This window comes from Lampris incognitus, chromosome 1, assembly GCF_029633865.1.
Source record: "Lampris incognitus isolate fLamInc1 chromosome 1, fLamInc1.hap2, whole genome shotgun sequence".
Taxonomy (NCBI): Eukaryota; Metazoa; Chordata; class Actinopteri; order Lampriformes; family Lampridae; genus Lampris; species Lampris incognitus.
In genome coordinates, this window is record NC_079211.1 from 27,084,958 (window position 1) to 27,110,880 (window position 25,923).

Here is a 25,923-nt window from a genome sequence, read left to right on the forward strand (position 1 = left end):
ACACGCCTCGTTTTCCCAAGCCATGGTTCTGCTTTAAATGTGGTGGAGATGGTCACATTGCTGCCCACTGTGTGAGTGCCCCCAACCCCGCTCTTGTCCATCAAAAGAACACCAAGCTGAGACAAAAACGTGAAGCTCACAGGAATACGCATACCCTCACCTCCATGCCTTTAAACTAGTAGCAGCTCCTGTTTCGGGACGTTCAGGAGCTAAGTACCAGCATAAGAGTCCCAAACCCATTAATGATATTATGAATAGAACCCAGACAAGAAAAAATAGATACAGACAAAGATACCAAAATAGCCAATCCCTTCCCTGTGAACTTGTAGGGCCACGCTGCACTGCATCTGTCTCCATTGAAGGAATAGAATGTGAATCAATCCTTGACACCGGTTCCCAAGTAACAACCATTTCAGAGACATTCTACTTGAACCACTTATCGTTCCTCCCCATCCAGCCCATTCAGACTCTTTTCCAGATAGAAGGTGCAGGTGGCCAACATGTTCCTTACCAGGGTTATATCCAAGCCCTCATCTCCTTCCCCAGCAGCATCACTGGCGTAGCTGAACAGGTCTCTTCATTAGTTCTCATTGTGCCAAATTGCCATTTTAACACTCAGATTCCCCTATTGATTGGAACCAATGTCCTTGACAGATTATATGAAGGTGGCATAGAAAAGCATGGAAGAGAATTCTTACAAAGGCCCAATATCAATAGTGACTGTATCTTGCTGTTCCAGCATGTTGCCCTAAGTCATCAGGAAGAGATTTCAGCCAATCATGTTAAGTTGCATGGACGCCATCCTGTCACCATTCCACCAGGAAGAAAAGTGTCTGTCTTTGGAGATGTCAGAGTGAAGAAACATTTCCCACGTTCCCTTTTCGTGGTCGAATCCCCTGAAACCGTTTCCTTACCTGGTGGAGTGTTCGTTGAAAATTCCTTGATAGAAACTCCACTTCGATCTTTAAACAAGATTCCTGTCATTCTCAGAAATGTGACTGATCGTAGTGTCACACTGCATCCAAGGCAGGTGATAGCTGAAATGATGGTAGCACAGTATGTGATGCCATCTGAATCCCAAAATATGACTGTGCCTGACATCCCTCAGTCTCAGAGTAACACCACCAACTTTGATTTGGAAGATTCCCCCATTCCAGAAGAGTGGAAAAAACGGATCACACACGAGCTGAACAGCATGCCAGAGGTGTTTGCTGTTGATGACTTGTCTCATGGTCATACGACTGCAGTAAAACATCGCATCCGACTCCAGGATGAGGCCCCTTTTAGAGAGCGACCCAGACCCATTCATCCCTCTGACAGAGAAGCTGTCAAACAACACCTAAGAGAGCTGCTAGACGCTGGAATTATTCGCGAGTCAGAGTCTCCATTTGCTTCCCCCATTGTAGTTGTCAAGAAGAAGAATGGTGCAATAAGACTCTGCATAGATTTCAGGAAGCTGAACATGAGAACGATCAAAGATGCCTATGCTCTCCCCAACATCGAAGACACCTTCTCTGCTCTTAGTGGAGCCAAATGGTTTTCTGTCATGGATCTGAAGTCAGGCTACTATCAAGTAGAAGTTGCAGAGGAAGATAAGCACAAGACCGCTTTTGTCTGCCCTCTAGGCTTCTATGAGTTTAATCGTATGCCCCAAGGTGTGACAAATGCACCAAGCACCTTTCAGAGACTGATGGAGAAATGTGTTGGAGACCTGCATCTCAATGAAGTACTAGTATTTCTGGATGACCTGATTGTCTTCTCTGACACACTAGAAGAGCACGAGGCCAGATTGATGAAAGTGTTGAACCGGCTCAAAGACTATGGCCTAAAGTTGTCCCCTGAAAAATGCCATTTTTTCCAGACTTCTGTTAAATACCTTGGCCATGTTGTAGATGCCAATGGAGTCCACACAGATCCAAGCAAAGTCTCTGCTTTGAGAGAATGGCCTCAACCCACCAACAGAAAAGAGCTCAAATGCTTCCTAGGATTTGCTGGATATTACCGACGTTTTGTGGAAGGGTACTCTAAAATAGCAAAGCCATTGAATGCTCTAACTGCTGGCTATGTTGCTCCAAGGAAAAGAGGGAAGATTTACAAGAAGGTGAGGGTCAAGACTTCCATCAATCCCACCTTACCTTTTGGAAATGAGTGGACTGAAGAGTGTGACGTTGCTTTTAGAACTCTCATAGATAAACTGACTTCGGCCCCTGTTCTTGCCTTCGCCAATCCCAATCTTCCTTACATCCTGCATACTGATGCCAGCCGCAATGGTCTCGGCGCTGCGCTCTATCAGGAACACGATGGGAAGCTGAGGGTTGTAGCTTATGCCAGCAGAGGACTATCCAGAAGTGAACAAAACTATCCTGCCCACAAGCAAGAGTACCTCGCCTTGAAATGGGCCATCTGTGAGAAATTCCATGATTACCTCTATGGAACAGAATTTCAGGTTTTAACAGACAATAACCCCCTAACTTATGTGTTGACCACAGCAAAGCTTGATGCAGCAGGACATCGCTGGTTAGCCGCTCTGTCAACCTACAGATTCACCATAAAGTATAGGGCTGGGATCAGCAATCAAGATGCCGATGGGTTGTCCAGAAGACCCCAGAGTCCGTCAGAAGAAGATGAGGAGTTCAAGCAGGAGAAAGCGAGGATAGAAGAGCTGAAGCAAAGGGTTTTGGATGGAGAAAGCAAAACTGTTTCTGGTGACATGCTGTCTGCTTTATGTCAACGCCACTCTGTGACCACTTTGGCTGACTATTTGCAGCCAGAACTCCCCATTCTTGCTGAATCCTTAGCTTTAGATGCTTCTGCCATCCCTGATGACTTTGTGTTCTCTGGACAAGGCACCCTCCCTGGAATGACTCACAATGACTGGTATCAGTCTCAAAGACAGGATCCATCTATCAGACGTGTGATCAGTTTCATTCAAGGAAACCGAAAACCCACTTTTCAAGAGATGTCCTCTGAACTGTCAGAAGTCAAGCTGCTCCTTAGAGAATGGAATAGACTAGAGCTTATAGATGGAGTACTGTTCAGGAAATGTCTTGATCGTGGGAATCAGATCTATCAGCTGGTGCTGCCTAGTAGCCACAGAGAAAGAGCATTGCAAGGCCTTCATGATGAAGTCGGTCATCTTGGCGCTCAGCGTGTCCTTCATCTTGTTCGTTCCAGATTTTTCTGGCCAAAGATGTTTCAGTCTGTTGAACAGAAGTGTAGGACTTGTGAAAGATGCGTGAGGCGGAAAGCCAATTCCCAGCGTGCTGCTCATATGGATAATATACAGACCAGTTATCCCCTTGAACTGGTGTGTATGGATTACCTCTGTATTGAGCCTGATAGTAAGGACACTAGAAACATCCTCGTCATCACGGATCACTTCACCAAGTTTGCCGTTGCCATCCCCACGAAAGACCAAAAGGCGAATACGGTTGCCAAAACATTGTGGGAAAACTTCATTGTACAGTATGGTTTTCCAAGTCGCCTTCTCAGTGACCAGGGGAGAGATTTTGAATCCCACACCATCAAGGAGTTGTGCTGTCTGATTGGAACCGAAAAGATCAGAACCACGCCATACCATCCACGTGGAAACCCTGTCGAGAGATTTAACAGGACCCTTCTCAGCATGCTCGGGACACTAGAAGACAAGGATAAATATCATTGGAGGGACTTTGTCAAACCGCTAGTCCATGCATACAATTGCACGAAAAATGACACCACAGGCTACTCTCCATATGAATTGTTGTTTGGTAGACAGCCAAGACTACCCATTGATCTGGTTCTAGGCCTTACACCGGACCAAATTGGATTCAAGTCGCATTCAGAGTATGTTAAACATCTTCGACAGTGCCTTCAAGACAGCTATGCACTTGCTTCTGAAAGCTCTAAGAAGATGGGAGAGAAGAATAAAGCCAGGTTTGATAAAAAGATCAGAGCCGCAGAACTTGTTACCGGAGATAGAGTCCTGGTGAAGAATGTCAATTTAAGAGGAAAACATAAACTTGCGGACAGATGGGAAAAGGAAGTCCATACTGTGGTGAAGAGGATGGGAGATGGCCCAGTGTATGTCGTCAAGCAAGAACAGGGTGAAGGTCCACACCGTACCCTTCACAGAGACCTTCTTCTGCCCTGCGGCTTTCTACCTGTTACAGATAAAGTCTCAGAACCTGACACAAACTTACCAACAAGGAGGCTGAGATGCAGGGAAACAGTCTCGCAGCAGACCAGGCACGACAATATTGTTGACCCAGATGTGCCCAGCAGTGACGAGGATGAGGATTGCTATCCACAGATCTCCACAAGGTTTCCCCAAAGCATTAGGACAACCACACAGGCCACCCCTCTAGCACGTGCCACGGAACTGTTGAACCCAGTCGGGTTGAATCCAAGTCCGTCGGAGTTCTCCCAATCTGATAGTCCACTCCTTAGTGAAGTACCCCATACCCCTGAGTCTGTTCACAATCAGTTACTTGAAAAGAAACCAATTGGGCGTGAGACAGAAGTAGTCACAGATGAATTCTCTCAACCTGTTCGAAGACACTTACCTGAGGGAGACCCCGCATCATCTACTACTGTTGTACCTCAATTTGGACCTATTGAAGGACGTTCACCTGAAAACAACCCACTTGAACCCGAGAGTGCACCGCCCACTCGTGTGACAGGCCAGGCTGACCTGTCTGACGGAAACCCGTCTGAGAGCGAACCGATCAGAAGATCTATCAGAGAAAGACATCCCCCTGAGAGACTCTGTTATGGTGAACTCGGAAGACCTTTAGTCCTAGCCATGGCCTCATTTTTCGAAAGTTTGGGCAGAAATGTCCCTGATTCTTCTAGAGTGCCCTCTGCAAGACCATACAGTGTTTAGACGCATGCAGAGACTGATGCAGTTTAGAGGGGGAGAATGTAACCCACATGATTACATGTACCCTGTGACGTATGTAAGTTCCACGAGTAGCCTCTAGGAGGCACACGAGCTACAGAGTTTAAACCATGCAAACAACCGTCGACAATAGAGAAGAGAAATACGGATATTTAGAAATACGGACAACTTTGACTATGGATACCTGAATTATTGATATTTGAACTACGGATATTTGAGCTACAGGACATTTGAACTACGACAAAAAAGATCCCTCCCACGAAGCTTCCTTGGTGAGCCGCTAGCCAAAGCAAAAAAGTAAACAGCTTTCTGTGTTCCATGTAATCATAGCCATTTATGTAGGATGTCTTGATTTTATCCAAAGACAGATGATCTCCCGTTGAAGGAAGAAGGAAGACTCTTTTCTCTTGTGTTTTGTACGCTGCTGGAATCCTGACTGGTTTTTTAGTACCCCGAACAACCCCCCTTGCTACACCCTTTTGGAACCCTTGGATACCCCCTTTGGATTGCCCCCATCATCGCCCTGGATTTGGATTCATCATCATCGCCTCTACATTAACTTGCCCCTGTGATTGTGGTAGGATCTGGACATTGCACCTTGCACAGATTGGAAGACTGAATCATTCCCCCTTTTCTTTTCTTTATTATTTTCTTTGAGTGCACTCATACTTTATTTTGGATTATTTTCTTTAATTTGTTAGTGTAGAATATGGCTGCATAAGTAATATATTAGAAGGGTATAAAATAGAATATAGATAGATATAGACAATAAATAGAATATTAGGAAGAACTTTTAAAAAGTATAATAGAGTAAAATATATATATATATATATATAACACATCTAATTTAGTATTGATATTGAAATAACTTTACTTTGAACTGTTGAAATAAATTGGTTTTTTTATTGTAAACTATACCCACGAGTGTGTGTGTTGTCTTTGGGGTGAGTACTAGAATCCGGTCTAGAAAAAACCTACACCAATCTCCACTGAACTTAGACATTAGACTGTAAACTGTCCCTGCGCAAGCATAGGCCCATTCCCCTGTCGTGCAGGTTACATACACATGTAAAAAATATTTCTTTAAGATAATTTCTTCGTTACCCCAACGTTGATGTTATGAAGCACCTTTGTACTTATATGTGAAGTATTCATAAATATCACTATGTCTAAAGCACCAGCATGCTATGTGATGATCTCTGCCCAACTTCCTTAAGCCATGGAGAGTAAAATCATGGGTGGATTATCGAACGGGCCTACCGGGCCCGGGCCCAGGGGCCTAGGGGTCCAGGGACTCAGAGGGCCCCTACACCTGAGCTTCTGCATGAAGTCACTGTTATTAACTTTGCATTTCTTGTCGCATAGGGCTTAGTCATACATGTCAATATATTAATATATATTAATATGCTGACTCGGGCTAGTGCGATACACAGACTATTTATCTAGTGTAATAGATATTACACTTAGTTTTATACTTATGCATACACTACATGTTGATTGCGCTGCAAATGTGTGTCTATTTGTATTTTGACTATTTGTATATATTTTATTTTTTTTACTTTGTACCACTGGGGAGTTGCACTTAATTTCGTTGTACAGCTGTGCAATGACAAATAAAGGCATTCATTCATTCAATAACAGCGTCCCAACATCATCAGTGCTACTGAAAATCTGAAGGAAACTGCAGGTGAATGTATGCTGGCGTTAATTGTGTGTAAGTGCACTGTAAATCCTGTTGAGGTACAGGTGAATTTAGTTATTGTGCCGTTGGCTGCAAGTCAGTGTACCCACCGGGAGGGGGGGGGGTCTTTTACCCATCTGTGCCCAGGGGCCCATTGTCTCATAATCCGCCTATGAGTAAAATGTATAGCAGTTGCTTGTAATATTACTATGCATGTGAAATATACATTTTTCTGCAAATTGTAGTTACCCCAAAATGCCAATAACCAAAGCTGACAGCAATTTCTGTGTCGTTAGCATTTTGTGACCCTCAGTCAAAATCATTTTATAAAGCTGTGCCATCATCTGACAACAGAAATATGTGTCAACGAAAAACCTGTGTTGTGTTGATCGGCTACACTGAAACACATAAGTGACCACAAAGAGAGCTGGAAGTGACAGAAAGTTGGCTTCTTAACTATTGGCAATGGTACGAACCCATCTTTACCCTGCCAAAATGAAGTGGAAGTACGCTGACCATGTTTATGAAAAAGGTCTATTAATCAATAAAAACGCATGTAAATTTTTGGAAATTACAACTCGAAATCATTATAATAAATTGTGCCAGCGTCAGCTTTGGCTGAACCGTGCAGGGTTTTTTTTTTTAGCACTGAATGAAGATTACCGATTTTTCATCTGGTAACTGCATTGAACTGTAAATAGCAAGCTGGATCTGTGTGTCCAGTATGAACAAAAGCCTATGTAATACCTGGGCGTTTAGTATTAAATAGTGCTAGACTTCAAAAATTCCCAACTATTCCTTTAATCTTGAAAGAGAGGGGGAATAAAACAGATGGGAAGAGTGATGATGATGAGGAGGAGGGGAGAGGAAGATGAATAAAAGAAGAGAGGTTTGGAGATAAACAGGGAGAAAAGAGGAAGGGAGTGCAGTAGGGATGAGGGGTGTGTATGAAGGGAAGTAATTTTTATCCATCGTCCTAAGGTTTGAGTGGGCAGCACAGTCTATCATACCAACTAATCAATTGTAATGCAGGAAAAGAGCAGCAAAATTGGCCAACCACCTGTTTCCACTCTCCTGGTCACCTCTGCATTCTTCTTCTCCCTCGCTATACTCTTTCACACAGAGTTCTCCTCTTCTACTCTTTCATTATTCTTCAATCTGTTATTATCCATGAATCATTCCTACTGCATCTCCCACAATTTAGCGGCTTCATTCTCGTTCCTTCATTGTTTTCTTAAAGAGAACCTGTGGATTTATTTTTTTCCCTCACTTATTATAATTTCTTTTTTTTTTCTATGTCTTCAATCCTCCCAAGAACTCTTGACATCCTCTCACAAAAATCCAAAACTGGATTAAAGTGTCTTTGTCTGGATGACTCACTGAAGAAGATACATGCCACCCATTGCTTTGCTGCTTATTGCTTTGAAATAAATAAATAAATAATAACAATAATATAAAAAATCAAATTCAGACAATCTTTTAGTCTCACTTGGAGGAGGGGGGGCAAACTTAATGAGCCATGTTATTTACCAATGCACACCTGAAAGCCAAAATAAATCTTTTGGATCGCTGCTAAGATTCCAACCACTCGTGGTAAAGGACATTAGTTAGTTGTCTACTGCTGAAAAATGACAGGGGAAATCAGTAAGAAAAAAAAAAGTGGAGAAAATTTGCAGGTGTGTGAAAAAATGTGTTTTTGGTGGGGAGCCTGTGAAAAGGCACAGTACCTTGATGACGGCCTTACAGGACAGAGGGAGGGAAAAAAATCAATGGCTATGTGCAACTCTGTGTGAGTGAGTGAGTGAGAGAGAGAGAGTGAGAAAGAGGGATGGAGGAGGTAAAGATGAGATGTTATAATGGTGAAGAGTGTTGCGGAGAGAGAGAGCGAGCGAGAGAGAGAGAGAGATGGGGGATAAAGGTGAGATGGTTATAATGGTGAACAGTGTCACAGACAGAGAGAGGGGGGTAAAGGTGTCACCGAGAGAGAGAGAAAGAGTGAGAGAGAGTGAGAGAGCACAAGTGCAATTAAAAAATTATATTAAAAATCCTGTGACGAGACATTTCAGGGGGGGGACACCTTCCTTCAGGCATTACTTTTTTGGCATGGAATAAGCTAAAATTAATAGCGAGGGGGTGATATCAATTATATAAACAAAAGAAAGCAGGCATTTTGGATTTATAACCTTTGACGTTTATTTTCAAAGAGCATGAATGAGGAGTTCTTTGTTAAAATAATTTTTGTAATGTTTGTAAGTTTTTACCCAGAGTATCTTTTGTCAATGTTTCAAATCCTGAAAATACATGAAATGACTGGTTGCCTGCTGTGCCGTTCCAGAGCAATCAATTAGCACCTGGTTGAAAACCTCTAGAACCTGATGGTCAGCTTGTTGATTTGCCATTTCTGGACCCCTCTCTTCGGCCCAAAACAAACAATCATATTGGGTTACTGTTTGGAGTTTTCTGCAAACTGTCTTATTAATTGTTTATTTAAATATATTCTTCATATACACAATGACCTTTTTGGTTTTGGGGCTCTTTACTGGGTGGCATGGTGGCCCAGTGGTTAGCGCTGTTGCCTCAAAGCAAGAATGTCCTGGGTTCGAATCCCAGGCCGTCCCAGGTCCTTTCTGTGTGGAGTTTGCATGGTCTCCCCGTTTCTGCGTGGGTTTTCTCCGGGTGCTCCGGTTTCCTCCCATCATAAAAAAGACATGCATGTTGGAGTTAATACTCCTGTCTGTGCTCCTGACCAAGGCAATGGAAAGAAAAACTGGAGTTGGTCCACGGTTGCTGCCCACTGCTCCTAGCTACACAGCTAGGATGGGTTAAATTTAGAGAGTAAATTTCATTTGTATGTATATGTACAAAACGACTAATAGAGTATTCTATTCTATTCTTCTATTTATCAACAAAAAAAAAAGAAAAAAAAGTGAGGTTTCATTTCACCAGCCATGTAATATCAAATCAGTTCTAAAAAGTAATGTGTGTGTGTGTGTGTATGACTGTGTATGCTGATGATTGCTTATGGCATGAAACAGGCTTGTACTGTCTCATAAAGAATTTACTTGACTAACTGGATTATATATATACACACACACACACACACACACACACACACACACACACACACACACACATACATATATATATATATATATATATATATATATATATACACACATACATATACACACATACACATCAAAACATATATACATACACACACACACACACACACACACACACACACACACACACACACATATATACACTACCGTTCAAAAGTTTGGGATCACCCAAACAATTTTGTGTTTTCCATGAAAAGTCACACTTATTCACCACCATATGTTGTGAAATGAATAGAAAATAGAGTCAAGACATTAACAAGGTTAGAAATAATGATTTGTATTTGAAATAAGATTTTTTTTACATCAAACTTTGCTTTCGTCAAAGAATCCTCCATTTGCAGCAATTACAGCATTGCAGACCTTTGGCATTCTAGCTGTTAATTTGTTGAGGTAATCTGGAGAAATTGCACCCCACGCTTCCAGAAGCAGCTCCCACAAGTTGGATTGGTTGGATGGGCACTTCTTGCGTACCATACGGTCAAGCTGCTCCCACAACAGCTCAATGGGGTTCAGATCTGGTGACTGCGCTGGCCACTCCATTACCGATAGAATACCAGCTGCCTGCTTCTGCTCTAAATAGTTCTTGCACAATTTGGAGGTGTGTTTAGGGTCATTGTCCTGTTGTAGGATGAAATTGGCTCCAATCAAGCGCTGTCCACTGGGTATGGCATGGCGTTGCAAAATGGAGTGATAGCCTTCCTTATTCAGAATCCCTTTTACCCTGTACAAATCTCCCACCTTACCAGCACCAAAGCAACCCCAGACCATCACATTACCTCCACCATGCTTAACAGATGGCGTCAGGCATTCTTCCAGCATCTTTTCATTTGTTCTGCGTCTCACAAACGTTCTTCTTTGTGATCCAAACACCTCAAACTTGGATTCATCCGTCCACAACACTTTTTTCCAGTCTTCCTCTGTCCAATGTCTGTGTTCTTTTGCCCATCTTAATCTTTTTCTTTTATTGGTCAGTCTCAGATATGGCTTTTTCTTTGCCACTCTGCCCTGAAGCCCAGAATCCCGCAGCCGCCTCTTCACTGTAGATGTTGACACTGGTGTTTTGCGGGTACTATTTAATGAAGATGCCAGTTGGGGACCTGTGAGGCGTCTGTTTCTCAAACTAGAGACTCTAATGTACTTATCTTCTTGCTCAGTTGTGCAACGCGGCCTCCCACTTCTTTTTCTACTCTGGTTAGAGCCTGTTTGTGCTGTCCTCTGAAGGGAGTAGTACACACCGGTGTAGGAAATCTTCAATTTCTTAGCAATTTCTCGCATGGAATAGCCTTCATTTCTAAGAACAAGAATAGACTGTCGAGTTTCAGATGAAAGTTCTCTTTTTCTGGCCATTTTGAGCGTTTAATTGACCCCACAAATGTGATGCTCCAGAAACTCAGTCTGCTCAAAGGAAGGTCAGTTTTGTAGCTTCTGTAACGAGCTAAACTGTTTTCAGATGTGTGAACATGATTGCACAAGGGTTTTCTAATCATCAATTAGCCTTCTGAGCCAATGAGCAAACACATTGTACCATTAGAACACTGGAGTGATAGTTGCTTGAAATGGGCCTCTATACACCTATGTAGATATTGCACCAAAAACCAGACATTTGCAGCTAGAATAGTCATTTACCACATTAGCAATGTATAGAGTGTATTTCTTTAAAGTTAAGACTAGTTTAAAGTTATCTTCATTGAAAAGTACAGTGCTTTTCCTTCAAAAATATGGACATTTCAATGTGATCCCAAACTTTTGAACGGTAGTGTATATACATCAACACGGATACAAGAAAAAAGATTTTAAGTCATAGCAGTACAGGCCTGTTTCGTGTGTCTCGCACTCATCAGCTCCGCTCCTCATTAGTCGAGCACTCAACACCATTGACGGTTTTGGAAAAAAACATTATATTGTGGCGGACACTAGGGGCTATGCCTCTCACCCAGCAGAGCTGTGAGCTGGGGGCGTGGATTACGTTCCCGGATTCGCCGGTGCAGGGTTGTTCCTGCTGCAGTTGGTTTTTGGAGTTGAGGAATAAACATCAAACTCGCCTTGGTCTCCTGTGTTTTTCCTCATTCCTGCCACATTGGTGACCCCGAATTGAACATGTTTGGAGCAGAAGAGGAGTGTGAATCCACTTCGGCCACGCCGCCCCAACTCTCACGGCCGGCCTTTCTCGCCGCGGCTGTGAAGCTCCCAGAGTTCTGGCAGAGCGACCCGGCCTCGTGGTTCCAGCATGTCGAGGCGCTGTTCCACCTGCGTGGAATCTCCGCGGACGACTCCAGATACTATTTGGTCGTCGCTGCGCTGGACCAGCAGTCCACGCGCCGGGCCATGCAGCTGTTGCGCGCCCCTCCGCAACACGATAAATACATCGCCCTCAAACATCTTCTGCTCCGGAGGTACAGCCTATCTGCCGCAGAGAGGGCAGATATAATCCTTTCCCTATCCGGTTTGGGCGACGGGACGGCTGTGGATCTCATGGACAATATGCTGTCACTGCTAGGCTCAGACGAAGGTGGGTTCCTTTTCCCGCACGTTTTCCTGCGCCAGCTCCCGTCTCCTGTGCGCGCGGCTTTGGCTAACTCCCCGTGTCTGGCCGCTGGTGACTGCCAAGGTTTGGCTGAGGAGGCCGATCGGGTCCTGCTGGCTACCAGACGGTTCTCTGTGCAGAGTGTGGCATCGGAGCCTCTGCAGGCGACGTCGGAGGACGCGGACCCGGCAGTGGTGGCTGGTGTGACTGCCCGGAGACGGCGCGGGAGAGGCCTCTGTTTCTTCCACCGGCGGTTCGGCGGTAAGGCGAGGCGCTGCGTCCCTCCGTGCACGTTTGAGGCGGCGGGAAACTGCCGGGCCAGCGCTCAGTAGCAGCTGTGGGCGCTGGCGGACGTAGTGAGCTGCTCTTCATTAAGGACATGATGTCAGGAAGACGGTTTCTAGTGGACTCAGGCTCGCAAAAGAGCCTACTCCCTCCTGCTAAGACAGACATGTCGGCCGAAGGTGGCGGCCCACAGTTAAGTGCAGCTAACGGTTCGTCCATTGCGACGTTTGGCACAAGGTTGGTGACTGTTTGCTTCCACGGGCGCCATTTTGAGTGGGACTTTGTAGTCGCCGCCATTACTGTTCCTATTATCGGCGCGGATTTTCTGTGTGCTAATGGTCTGCTGGTTGATGTTGCAAACCGCCGTTTAATTGATGCTGTGTCTTTCGCCACTGTTCCGTGCGAGACAGGGGGAGCCGGGCCGTAAACACACGCTAACTTTTTAGCATTAGGTGATGTTTTTCAGCGTTTGCTGGCGGATTTTCCATCGGTGACTACACCTGCCTTTCCACCGCGGTTACTAAACATGGGGTAGAACACTTCATTCCCACTCTGGGACCGCCAGTTTTTACGCGCGCGCGGCGCCTCGACGCAGTAAAATTGGCTATAGCTAAGGAGGAGTTCGCCATCATGGAGCGTCTGGGTATAGTGAGGCGTTCCAACAGCCCGTGGGCCTCGGCGGATGGGTCGTGGCGGCCTTGCGGCGATTTTCGCCGCCTGAACAACGTCACCGCCAATGACCGCTATCCCATCCCACACATACAGGACTTTTCCATACGCCTGGCAGGTACCACTATTTTCTCTAAGGTGGACCTGGTGCGCGGCTATCATCAGGTTCCCGTGCGCGCAGAGGACGTGCCCAAGACCGCAGTGATCACCCCGTTTGGGCTTTTTGAGTTCATGCGCATGCCTTTTGGCCTGAAGGGGGCAGCGCAAACCTTTCAGAGGCTGATGGACTCGGTGTTGCGTGACCTTGCTTTCGTGTTCGTTTATCTCGACGACATATTAGTGGCCAGTCCGTCAGCTGAAGAGCACCTGGCGCACCTGAAACAGGTTTTCCGTCGTCTGGACGAACACGACCTGATAGTCAACCCGGCCAAGTGTCAGTTTGGACTGTCGGTGATTGACTTCTTGGGTCAACGCATTTCGCCGCAAGGCGCGGTCCCGTTGCCTTCTAAGGTGCAAGCGGTGGCGGAATTTCCCCGCCCAGTCTCTGTTAAGGCATTGCAGGAATTCTTGGGAATGGTGAATTTCTATGAACGTTTCCTCCCTCGCGCTGCCCACCTCCTTCAGCCACTTTACGAAGCCCTGCGGCTTAAGAAGGCTAACGACCCTGTCGACCGGACTCCCGAGCAGGTCCAGGCCTTTGACGGAGCTAAGTGCGCCCTGGCTAACGCTGCCCTCCTCGCCCATCCCACACCCACGGCGTCCATAGCTTTAACAACCGATGCGTCTGACATAGCCGTGGGGGCTGTGGTTGAACAGCGTGTGGCGAATGCGTGGCAGCCACTCGCATTTTTTAGCCGCAAACTGCGGGATAGCGAATGCAAGTACAGCGTTTTTGACCGGGAGTTGCTGGCACTGCACCTTGCAACCCGGCATTTCCGCTTCCTGCTGGAGGGTCGCCCATTCGCCGCTGACTTTTGCCATGTCCAAGGTGACTGAGCCGTGGTCTGCTCGTCAACAGCGCCACCTAGCGGTGATCTCCGAGTTCACAACGGACATTCAGCATGTGGCCGGGAAGTCCAACCCTGTTGCCGATTGTCTGTCGCGTGTGCTTGTGTGTCCTGTGCACCTCGGTGTGGATTTCTCCGCTATGGCTGCCGACCAGCCCAGCGACCCGGACGTCCTTGCCCTTAGGTCAACGCGTACCGGTCTCAAGCTAGAGGACGCTGTGATGCAGGAAGGCAGTCCTGCCCTCCTCTGCGATGTCTCCACCGGCCGTCCCCGCCCCGTTGTTCCAGTGGCCTGGCGCCGTCGAGTTTTCGATTCGATTCACTCCCTCTCGCACCCTGGAGTTCGGGCGTCGGTGAAGTTGGTCGGTTCCGAGTTCGTCTGGCGTGGCCTCCGCAAGGACGTCAAGGGGTGGGCAGCTGCATGTGTAGCGGGCCAGCGCGCCAAGGTCCACCAGCACACTAAATCGCCCCTCGAACCGTTTCTGATCCCGGCCAGACGTTTCGACCACGTGCATGTGGACCTGGTGGGCCCTATACCTTCTTCACAGGGTTTTACGCACCTGCTCACAATGGTAGATCGGACCACCAGGTGGCCAGAGGCTGTCCCTCTATCCTCCACAACATCCTCGGATGTTGCACGCGCTTTTCTTTCCTCCTGGGTCGCCCGTTTCGGCACCCCGTCAGATATCACCTCAGACAGGGGCCCCCAGTTCGTGTCAGAGCTCTGGTCGGCACTTGCGCGATCCTTGGGTGTGCAGGTACACCGCACTACCGCGTATCACCCTCAGGCTAACGGGTTGTGTGAACGTTTTCACCGGTTGCTCAAGGCGGCGCTGCGCGCTGCGCTCCCAGATGGTAACTGGGTGGAGCGTTTACCTTGGGTTATGCTCGGGTTGCGTTCGGTTCCTAAGGAGGACCTCGACGCGTCACCCGCTGAGCCGGTGCTCGGTCAGCCGCTCCGCGTCCCTGGGGAATTTTTGCCTGGGAGTTCCGCTCCTCGACCCCGTCCGGCCGTTTATCCTTTTTTGTCCGACAGCACTCGGGTTCCAGGCCCCGTTCACCACTGTTTTCCGCGGTCGTTCGTGCCTGCGGAGCTCATGTCGGCTCGTTTTGTTTTTATACGGCATGATGCTCACCGCTCGCCCCTCCAACCCCCATACGATGGCCCATTTCGGGTTCTTGAGACGGGTCCTAAGGGTTTTGTGCTAGATATGGGTGGGCGTAGGGAGCGTGTCACGCTTGATAGGCTTAAACCGGCGCACAGGGTGGCAGGCGAAGTTGTGTTTCCGGCCCAGGTTCCCCGTCGGGGTCGTCCTCCTTCCAGGACCCCGGCAGTGTCTTCACGGGTTCAGCGTTCTGCTTCTCAGCCGGCTTTGGACTGTGTTTCACCTACGGTTTCGGCTGAGGGACGGTGCAGCCGTTATGGCAGGCTGCTTAAGCCTCCAGTGAGACACCAATTTTCTTTCCAGGAGTCCCTTCTGGGTGTTCGGGGGGGGGGGGGGGGGGGGCTGTGTGGCGGACACTAGGGGCTATGCCTCTCACCCAGCAGGACTGTGAGCTGGGGGCGTGGTTTACGTTCCCGGACTCGCCGGTGCAGGGTTGTTCCTGCTGCAGTTGGTTTTTGGAGTTGAGGAATAAACATCAAACTCGCCTTGGTCTCCTGTGTTTTTCCTCATTCCTGCCATATATATACTCGTAGCAGTTATTTAATGTCACTCTGACATAACATGAGGAATGAGACAAAAATCTCTCACAGTATTGTCACACGATTTTAATATATGTTCAATGAAGAGACGCATTATTCAAACCCAGGTGCTTGAATGTGCACCAATCAATACAGTACAGTCTCTCTTATAGGGCAGTTGCCTGTTCTTCCCCTCCTTATATCATGTCTTCCAGATCTCATCCACCAAGATCACTTCTGAAATTAGTGTGTACAGACTTGCTACACTCAGTGAGTCTCCTGTACAGCCAACAATTAACAATAGGCCTTTATTTATACACCAAGTGAAGACACTTTATAAGACTACCTTTGTTCTATCATGATGTCACATTCTTTAAATGGTTGTTTATAAAGCTACACGTGTGCACTACACCTCTTTTTGACTGATCCCTCTGTTAGACCGATGCATGTATCTATTTTGCCATTGCAGTTGCAGTTGGGGGTGTCTGTTTGTAATGAAGGTGTCATTGATTTGTTCATGATTCTTGTGTTGTGGGACGATATTATTTGTTGAATGTTAGGCATGCAGCTGTAACTAATTTTGATGGTATTCTTATTAAATATCTTCCTCAGTTGGTGGTCAGGGGTGAAGCACTTATCCAAAAGATTTAAAAAAGTGCTTACTTTTTTGAACTTTTGGATAACGTGGTTTGTGGCCACGGTGTCACTGTAGGGTGGGTTTAATGTACACATGGGTAGCTTTAGAAATAACCGTTTAAAGAATGCAACATCTTTAAGCCATCATATTTGGTCATTAGAGGGCAGAGACATTAATTATTCAACCACCTGGAAAAATTCTCTCAAAAAACAAAGCATATTCAACCAGTAGTAAAATGTGCAATCTATGTCTAACTGAAAAATAGTTTATCATTTGCAAACCAGAAATGTCCACATTGAATAACAGGAATGAATTGGCCAGCCGTTGCAGAAACAGATATAAGCACCTATTTTGTAATTAGAAATAAATCATGCCAATACAAATACCATTAACTTTGTATGCAACCTACGCCTCCCGCCCCCTTCTGGATGGTTAGCGATCACATGTTTTTGAATTTTTGAATGTAGGCACCTCCCCCTTCCCCATTGGACGTTGTGCACGTGATGTGCATGACGAGGCAGTTAATATGTTATGTTCTTTCCCGTGTAACTTTATTGACAGCTGATGATTGCTTATGGCATGAAACAGGCTTGTACTCTCTCATAAAGAATTCACTTGACTCACTGGATTATTTGGTTCCTTATTTGTTGAGCACCCTTCCTACCGTTGAGTGCTTCTTTTAACAAAGTTTATATACACTCACCGGCCACTTTATTAGGCACACATGTCCAACTGCTCGTTAACGCAAATTTCTAATCAGCCAATCACATGGCAGCAACTCAATGCATTTAGGCATGTAGACATGGTCAAGACGATCTACTGCAGTTCAAACCGACCGTCAGAATGGGGAAGAAAGGTGATTTAAGTGACTTTGAACGTGGCATGGTTGTTGGTGCCAGACGGGCTGGTCTGAGTATTTCAGAAACTGCTGATCTACTGGGATTTTCACGCACAACCATCTCTAGGGTTTACAGAGAATGGTCCAAAAAAGAGAAAATATCCGGTGAGCGGCAGTTCTGTGGGCGAAAATGCCTTGTTGATGCCAGAGGTCGGAGGAGAATGGCCAGACTGGTTCGAGCTGATAGAAAGGTAACAGTAACTCAAATAACCACTCATTACAACCGAGGTATGCAGAAGAGCATCTCTGAACGCACAACACGTCGAACCTTGAGGCAGATGGGCTACAGGAGCAGAAGACCACACCGGGTGCCACTCCTGTCAGCTAAGAACAGGAAACAGGCTACAATTCGCACAGGCTCACCAAAATTGGACAATAGAAGATTGGAAAAACGTTGCCTGGTCTGATGAGTCTCGATTTCTGCTGCGACATTCGGATGGTAGGGTCAGAATTTGGCGCCAACAACATGAAAGCATGGGTCCATCCTGCCTTGTATCAACGGTTCAGGCTGGTGGTGGTGGTGTAATGGTGTGGGGGATATTTTCTTGGCACACTTTGGGCCCCTTAGTACCAATTGAGCATCGTGTCAACGCCACAGCCTACCTGAGTATTGTTGCTGACCATGTCCATCCCTTTATGACCACAGTGTTCCCATCTTCTGATGGCTACTTCCAGCAGGATAACGCGCCATGTCATAAAGCTCGAATCATCTCAGACTGGTTTCTTGAACATGACAATGAGTTCACTGTACTCAAATGGCCTCCACAGTCACCAGATCTCAATCCAATAGAGCACCTTTGGGATGTGGTGGACCGGGAGATTTGCATCATGGATGTGCAGCCGACAAATCTGCAGCAACTGCGTGATGCTATCATGTCAATATGGACCAAACTCTCTGAGGAATGTTTCCAGTACCTTGTTGAATCTATGCCACGAAGGATTAAGGCAGTTCTGAAGGCAAAAGGGGGTCCAACCCGGTACTAGCAAGGTGTACCTAATAAAGTGGCCAGTGAGTGTATATATTCAATCCCTTCAGTTGCAATTTAGACATGAGCCATTTGGCACTCATTTTTGAATAATACATTTCATCAAACCTTTGTATTAGAACTATTTGAAAATGAAAGCCACTTTATTTGACATTATATTCTTAAAATGTATTTGTTCTCTGCATTTAACCCATGCTATTGTATAGGAGCAGTGAGCAGCTGCAGCACCCAGGGACCAATTCCAGTTCTTCATTCCATTGCCTTGCTCAGGGGCACAGACAAGAGTATTAACCCTAACATGCATGTCTTTTTGATGGTGGGAGGAAACTGGAGCACCCGGAGGAAACCCATGCAGACACGGGGAGAACATGCAAACTCCACATTGAAAAGGACCTGAATGGCCTGGGGTTTGAACCCAGGACCTTCTTGCTGTGAGGCAACAGTGCTAACCACTGAGCCGCCCTACTATAGCCTGTATATTTACATGTTAATAATTCAATAAATAGTTCAGCAATGGCTCAGTGTACAAAATATTTACCCTAACAGACAGAAAATGCTTTTGTAAAAGAGGAATAATGATGACGACTATGATACAGTAAAGTCAGTACCCTGGTGTCATCATGGAAACGATGACAGAGGTTGGCTCTTTGCCAGCGTGGCTGTGACGTTGCACTGTGCATACATCCGAGTATATTTGGCCTATGCACGTGTTCTTGAATGTGTATGTCTGCTACGTAGCACGTATCATGCTCATTTGCAGTTTTTTGACAAACTGTTCCTTCTAAATGAAATAAGTAAGGCTTTTGGACCCTCGTGCAATGTCTTATTGTAAAAAGGAAAACACAATATACAGTGTGATCAATCTGTCTCTTCCTGTGTCTTTGCAATGCACACAGTGTATTTACGGCTCAGACTGGGGAAGAAGTAGATTCAAGTATCGACTTTCCTAGTCCATCTACATTCACACTCAACTTCTCTCTTACTGACCACATCTACAGTGCAGAGCCCTCAAGGAGCCACAGGCCAAACTCAGCTTGCCAGAGGAGGGCGAGAAGCATCGACCATTACATTCACCTACAGTGGCATAAGGAAATAAAAAGACTCCTGCCAAAACTTCACATCGATGCATATTAAAAATATACTTTAAAATGGCTATAAAGGATTGCTGTAATATTTATAGTCTTGGAGAGAAAATAAGAATTGTAGCCTAGCTTTCCTGCTATTCCATAACTAGTCAGAACACATTTTTCTTCAAGTAACTTAATCATTAAAATGTAAAAAAAAAAGCATTATCAGGATTATCTTAAACTGATTTTAGCTATTAGGAGCACATCAACAAATTCATATAACTGAACTGATATTCATTCATATCTTAAGGTTAATCCAGCAAACCACGCACTGACATCCTTCACTCACACAGATGGCAAATCACAAGGTCATAAGTGTATGTTGGACTGTACACCTACTGATGCTCGCATCGCTTCATCAGAGTTTTGGATTCTGTCCTTATAAAGACTGAATGTCTTTATAACTGTTCAAAGACAAATCTAGTATGAGTGAATCTCTCAAGGGGAGCTGTTGTGTTGATTTAGTGGGTATTTTTTTCTTTTTTCGGATTATTCCCCCCTTTTTCTCCCCAATTGTACCCGTCCAATTACCCCCTTCTTCCAAGCTGTCCCGGTCACTGCTCCACCCTCTCTGCCAATCCAGGGAGGGCTGCCTCCTGTGACACATGTGGAATCGCCAGCCGCTTCTTTTCACCTGACAGTGAGAAGTTTCACCATGGGGACGTAGCATGTGGGAGGATCACATTATTCCCCCCCAGGTTCCCCCTCCCCCCTGAACAGGCGCCCTGACCAACCAGAGGAGGCGCTAGTGCAGTGATCAGGACACATACCCATACCCAGCTTCCCACCTGCAGACATGGCCAATTGTGTCTGTAGGGACGCCCAACCAAGCTGGAGGTAACACGGGGATTTGAAACAGCAATCCCTGTGTTGGTAGGCAATGGAACAGACCGCCACGCCCCCGGACGCCCTATCAAATTGACTCTTGAGGTAAATGTGCCTTAAATCAACACAACAACTTGCTGTGCAGGTGAAGCTTGTGCATGGAAGGTCTCTCCCGCCCCCGCTCGCGGAGCTTCGGTCAGTTCAGGTAAATCACTGGAGCACCATCAATGATGTACAGCGGCAAAGCAGGTGTCTGTGATAGGACAGACAAGGCCATCTTACCTCCACGCTGGAATGCTGTTCATCAAGTCGAACTGCAAAACCACCTGGTTGCCTTCAAATGCACAGCAAAGTCTCATTTAAGAAAGGTCTGGAAATGATCCTTGGGTTAAAAACAAGCCAATCACCACTTAACTGCTGCAACACTCGCAACTGGGCTCCTAAAAGAGTACAAGTTCACAACAAAATCTTAATATTTCAGACTTAATATTCAATTACAAGAAAAGATAAGGGTGAAACACTTTAACAAACATCATGGAAACTTCACTTATTCACTTTGTTGTGGGTTAAGAAATTGAATGGATGCATGGGGGGGGGTTTGAATAGATAGAAAGGATAAGAATTGAGTGAAAGATTAAATATGACTACTTTGTCATCTAACAGTGGATGGAGACCAGATTTAAAAACAGCAGTTGGATTGTAAATATAGACGTATAGCATGGGCCACGCTGACAACACATCCTGTCAGAGAGAAAAGACTCCTCAAATTAATAGCACTCACTGGCCTTGTCTCACAGGTGTGTGTGTGTGTGTGTGTGTGTGTGTGTGTGTGTGTGTGTGTGTGTGTGTGTGTGTGTGTGTGTGTGTGTGTGTGTGTGAACATATTCGTCTCCACATTGCTTCACTTTTCGTTTTTGAGGAACAAACAAACAAGTCAAACATTAAATATATAAGAGTTTCAACAACTGGCCCCAAAGGAGAAACTCTTACTCTTATTTTCAAAACAAGCTTTACTTTCAGGGTTTGATGCACTAATTAAAAAGGTGTTTTTCTCTTCTCTCACCTGGGAGCATAGAGGTAATGCATAACACACTAATTAAAAAGGTGTTTCTTTTCTCTCACCTGGGGGCAGAGAGAGAGAGAGAGAGAGAGAGAGAGAGAGAGAGAGAGAGAGAGAGAGAGAGAGAGAGAGAGAGAGGGAGAGAGAGAGAATCGGAGGTGGTCTGGGACGCATTTGTCTACATTGCATTTGAAGTGTTAATGCACATGTTTCCCAGGCTGCATTGAAGGACATAAACCCTCTGGGTCTAGTTTTCTTTTTTTACCTTGTCTTTAATTTCTGACACACATCAGACCCACGACTATGTAAGAGCCTCTGCCTGTTTGCACATTCAAGTTCAACTTCAGGTTCAAGTTCTGCGGTATCCACCGCAGCGCAGAGCCCGATCCTCTCAAACCCTCTGGAGTAATTAAATAATCTCGAGCCTGAACCGACGTGACCGGGTCCTGCCTGACAGGGTTCAGGTTGAGAATTGTAAACTCTAGTGTTCAGACATTTACATTTTCCCACATGACGAGTTTTAAGAATTGAGTTTCAACTTTTGCTGTGTATTTTGAGCACAAAATGAAAGAAGGCAAACAATCGGAGCTTGACGCTCATAATTCCCTCAATTAATTTCCCTCTTCATGATCATTTGTTTCTATCTGGCACGACATGCATTTGGTGCGTCCATGCCATTGTAATAATGTGAAACTATTCACCCACACTTTTTTTTTTTAGATTGTTTTTTCCACCTTTTTTGGATAGTGTTAGTAGTGAGAGAGACAGGAAAGGTAGGGGAGAGGGGATGACATGCAGCAAAGGGCCCGGGCCGGATTTGAACCCAGGCTGCCCCAGCCCCATGTGGCACGCACTCAACCAGGTGAGCCACCAGGGCGACCCGCAAAAGACTATTTCTTAAATGCAATATATAAGGTCAGGGGTCTGAAGGCTTTCAGACAGATCTACATCAAATTAATAACGTTTATTTGCGTAGCACTTTTTAAAAACCTGTTGCGCTTCTCAACAAAGTGGAAAGGAAATAAAAGAAAAGAAGTGCAGCTGGGATATGGGATGATTTATTTTATTAATTCTTTTAGTGCACTTCTTTATGAGAACACAGTAATGACTTACAGGTGTAAAATACGTCATACTAATGGACGGCGCATTAAAATGAGGCTCGAGTGAGCGAGGATGTCTCATTTTGTTAAAATACCTTTTGCTTCGACTCCTCTCTCCTTGCGTTTCTGTAATTAACACAGGCTTTGCTTAATAATGTCTTTCATTCATTCACTCGCAAGGGGCGGCGTGCTGCTCTCCCGTGAGCCACGCCCCTCTCTCCAGCAGCCGAGGCTAAACCACAACCTCTGCCACAGTGATGTACGTGTTTATTTGCATATAGCGTGGGGAAGGGAGAGCCGATCAAAAGTGGTCACTCGAGGGCGTCAGGGTGGCATGGTGGTCTATTCCTTGTCCAGTCTTCTGGTTTTTTCAGCTAGTTCTTCCCTGTTGCTGGCGATTAGAGCTATGTCATCTGCAAAGTGAAGGTTGGTGATTTTTCTTCCGCCGATTGTGACAGTTGGTTCAAAACCCCCCATAGCGTTGGTGACGATCTCTTCAAGGAATACATCGAAAAGGCACAGTGACAGTCAACAACCTTGTCTCACTCCTACTGTTGTAGTGAACCAGTCGCCGAGTGTGCTGTCCACTAGCACTGCACTTTTTGAATCTTTATAAAGAGCTTCGGTGTTCGTTCATGTTATGTTTTCTCATGATTTTCCATAGAGCCTGTTGTCACACTGCAGAATGCTTTCTTAAAATCAATAAAGTTGTGATGGATTTCTTGTTGAAATTCTTAAGATATTGTGTATTTAAAAACATTGGAAATACTTTATCGAGCTAGAAGTAAAAGCCTTCCTGTTTGTATCCAACAACTTTTTAAATTGAGAGAAGGAAACTATAATTTAAGAGGACTGTGCATTTTTGAAACATGTAAAGTCAGAACCAATGTAAAATACAGATGTGTTTCGGTTTTGGGAGTCAAGTTATGGAATGGTCTTTATGGTGAGTTGAAACTGTGTGGCTTGCTGTTGAGTTTCAGAAAATCTTTAAAATGTAAAATAATTAAGGATTACAATTTAGTATAATTTTTTCTTCTTCCTTTTGTAACTTTGGTACTCTAGGTTAACTTAAGGCTGTATAGGATAGGCAACAATAAGCCTTGGGCTTCAGCCTATTCCTTTTTCGGTCATTGATTGATTGAGTTTTGTTGTGTGAAATGGACTGATGTAAATATGTACGATGATGTTTTTTTCTTCTTCTTTTTTTCTCTCTGTCGCATATGAACACAAATGTATGACCAAAATAAATCATTCATTCATTCATTCATTCATTCATACTTAGAGCTGTCCACTTGTGATTGGATCACCCAAAACATGTTAATGCCAGGTATAAACAGCCTCAAATGGTGGAAGTTGAAGAAGGAAGACTATTGTGTGGAGTTCAGGGAGGAGTTTAGACGGGCACTGGCTGGTAATGAAGAGTTGCTAGATGGTTGGGCAAGCACTGCTCACAACAAATTTCTCAAATAACCAATAATTCAGGTTCACTGACATCTAACCCGTCTGAAATTAATGAGACTTTCAGAGCCTATTATTTTGATCTATAAAAGTCTGACTCACCTGACGATGCTGACTTGTTAAATTTCTTTAATGAACTCAATATTCCTAAATTAACACCGGAAAAGCACAAAAACACAGAGACACTGCTAAATCTTAGCGAAACAATGGATGCCATCAAGTTAATGCAGAGTGGGAAATTCCCGCGACTGGATAGCTGCCCTGTGGAATTTTATAAGACATTTTCCAATCAGTTAGCACCTTTGCTTTTAGACATGTTTGAAGACTCTCCAAAAAGGCACACTACCACCAAAACTTACCCAAGCCTCTATTTCACTGATCCTTAAAAAGGAAAAAGATCCCAATTTATGCTCTTCTTATCGACCTATTTCACTTCTTAATGTCGACAAAAAGCTACCTGCTAAAGTCCTTGCAGGTAGAATCGAGACTATTTTGCCCTCTATAATTTCCATTGACCAAACAGGATTTATTGAAATCCATCGTTCCTTCACAAACATATGGAGACTTCTTAACATTATTCACTCCCCAGCCCCTCTGTCTAATCCTGAGGTTGTTATATCTCTCAATACAGAAAAAGATCTTGATCAAGTTGAGTGGAGCCATCTGTTCTTCACATTAAAGCAATTTGGGTTCGGAGACACGCTTACTGTATGCTTCTCCACAGGCCTGAGTATGCACCAACAATCAGCGATCACAATTATTTCCCCTCTCATCCAGGACATGTCAAGGATGCCCGATTTCCCACCTCCTTTTTGCCATGGTTATTGCACCTCTATCAATTGCTCTACGCAGATGACCTATTCCTTTACATTTCCGATCCAATAAGTTCCATTCCACATATTTAGCCACTCCCCAATCCTTTAGTAACTTCTCTGGGTACAATCTAAATACACAGAAAAGTTAATGCTTTCCTACTAATCAATTGGCCCAGGAAATACCCCAGTCTAGTATTCCCTTCAAATTATCTAGCACCAGGCTTAAATACTTAGGAATAAATATTACTACTTCAATCCACTCTCTATGTGAGAATCTTATGGCTAACAGCAAAGGTGAAAACTGTTCTGCAGAGACGGAACAGCCTACCCCTCTCCCTAGCAGGTAGAGTACAATCCATTAAAATGAACCTGCTCCCCAGATACTTGTACTTATTTCAATGCCTACCTACCTAAACACTTCTTTCAATCAAATTTTATATGGGGGGGGGGCTTGGTCTACCAAATTTTCAATTATATTACTGGGCCACTAACATGCATAAAATTGCACTTTGGATCTCAGACACTGATGATAACTAGATTCAATTAGAAGCTAACTCTTGTCATTCTTCATCCCTAAAAGCACTGGTGTGTAACGGTCTTCCATTTAAGCCGAGACAGCACTCCTCTAACCTCATATTAATTACCACTTTGAAAATCTGGCAACTAATTAGGCAACAGTTCAGCTGGACTTCTCTGCCTCTAGCTACACCTATCTGCAACAATCAACTCTTTCAACCAGCCAAGACTGATTCAAGATTTGCCATCTGGTGCAAACAAGGCCTATCCTGTCTGGGTGAACTTTATGTTGGTGGCCTGTTTACTAGCTTTGCACAGTTACATTTCACATTCAAACTTAAACATTCTGATCTGTTTAGGTATTTTCAAATTCACAACTTTGCCAAATCCGGCACCCCAGCATTTCCGCAGGCTCCGCTGGCCTTGGGCATTGACCATCTTCTTGCAGTTTCTGACTTGATAAAAGGCCATATTTGTTTTATATACAAACTTTTATCAGCAGCGACTCCCCCTGCTCTGCATAAGATCAAGACAGACTGGGAGACTGAACTGAGTATCACTCTGTCCGATGATTGGCGAGACACTGCAATACGTGCAATACACACATCCTCCTCTTGTGCGAGGCTTTGTCTCATTCAATTCAGAGT

At 45.0% G+C, this 25,923-nt stretch overlaps 1 protein-coding gene across 1 annotated transcript in view; it reads right to left on the reverse strand.

Annotated features, from left to right (window-relative positions):
* The window catches only part of spock1 (SPARC (osteonectin), cwcv and kazal like domains proteoglycan 1), a 258,148-nt gene that overhangs the window by 72,297 nt on the left and 159,928 nt on the right, over positions 1-25,923 (reverse strand). Inside the window, exon 4 of the mRNA XM_056289939.1 lies at positions 18,136-18,149. Coding sequence (XP_056145914.1) covers positions 18,136-18,149 — 14 coding nt within the window. The remainder of the gene's footprint in view (positions 1-18,135; positions 18,150-25,923) is intronic.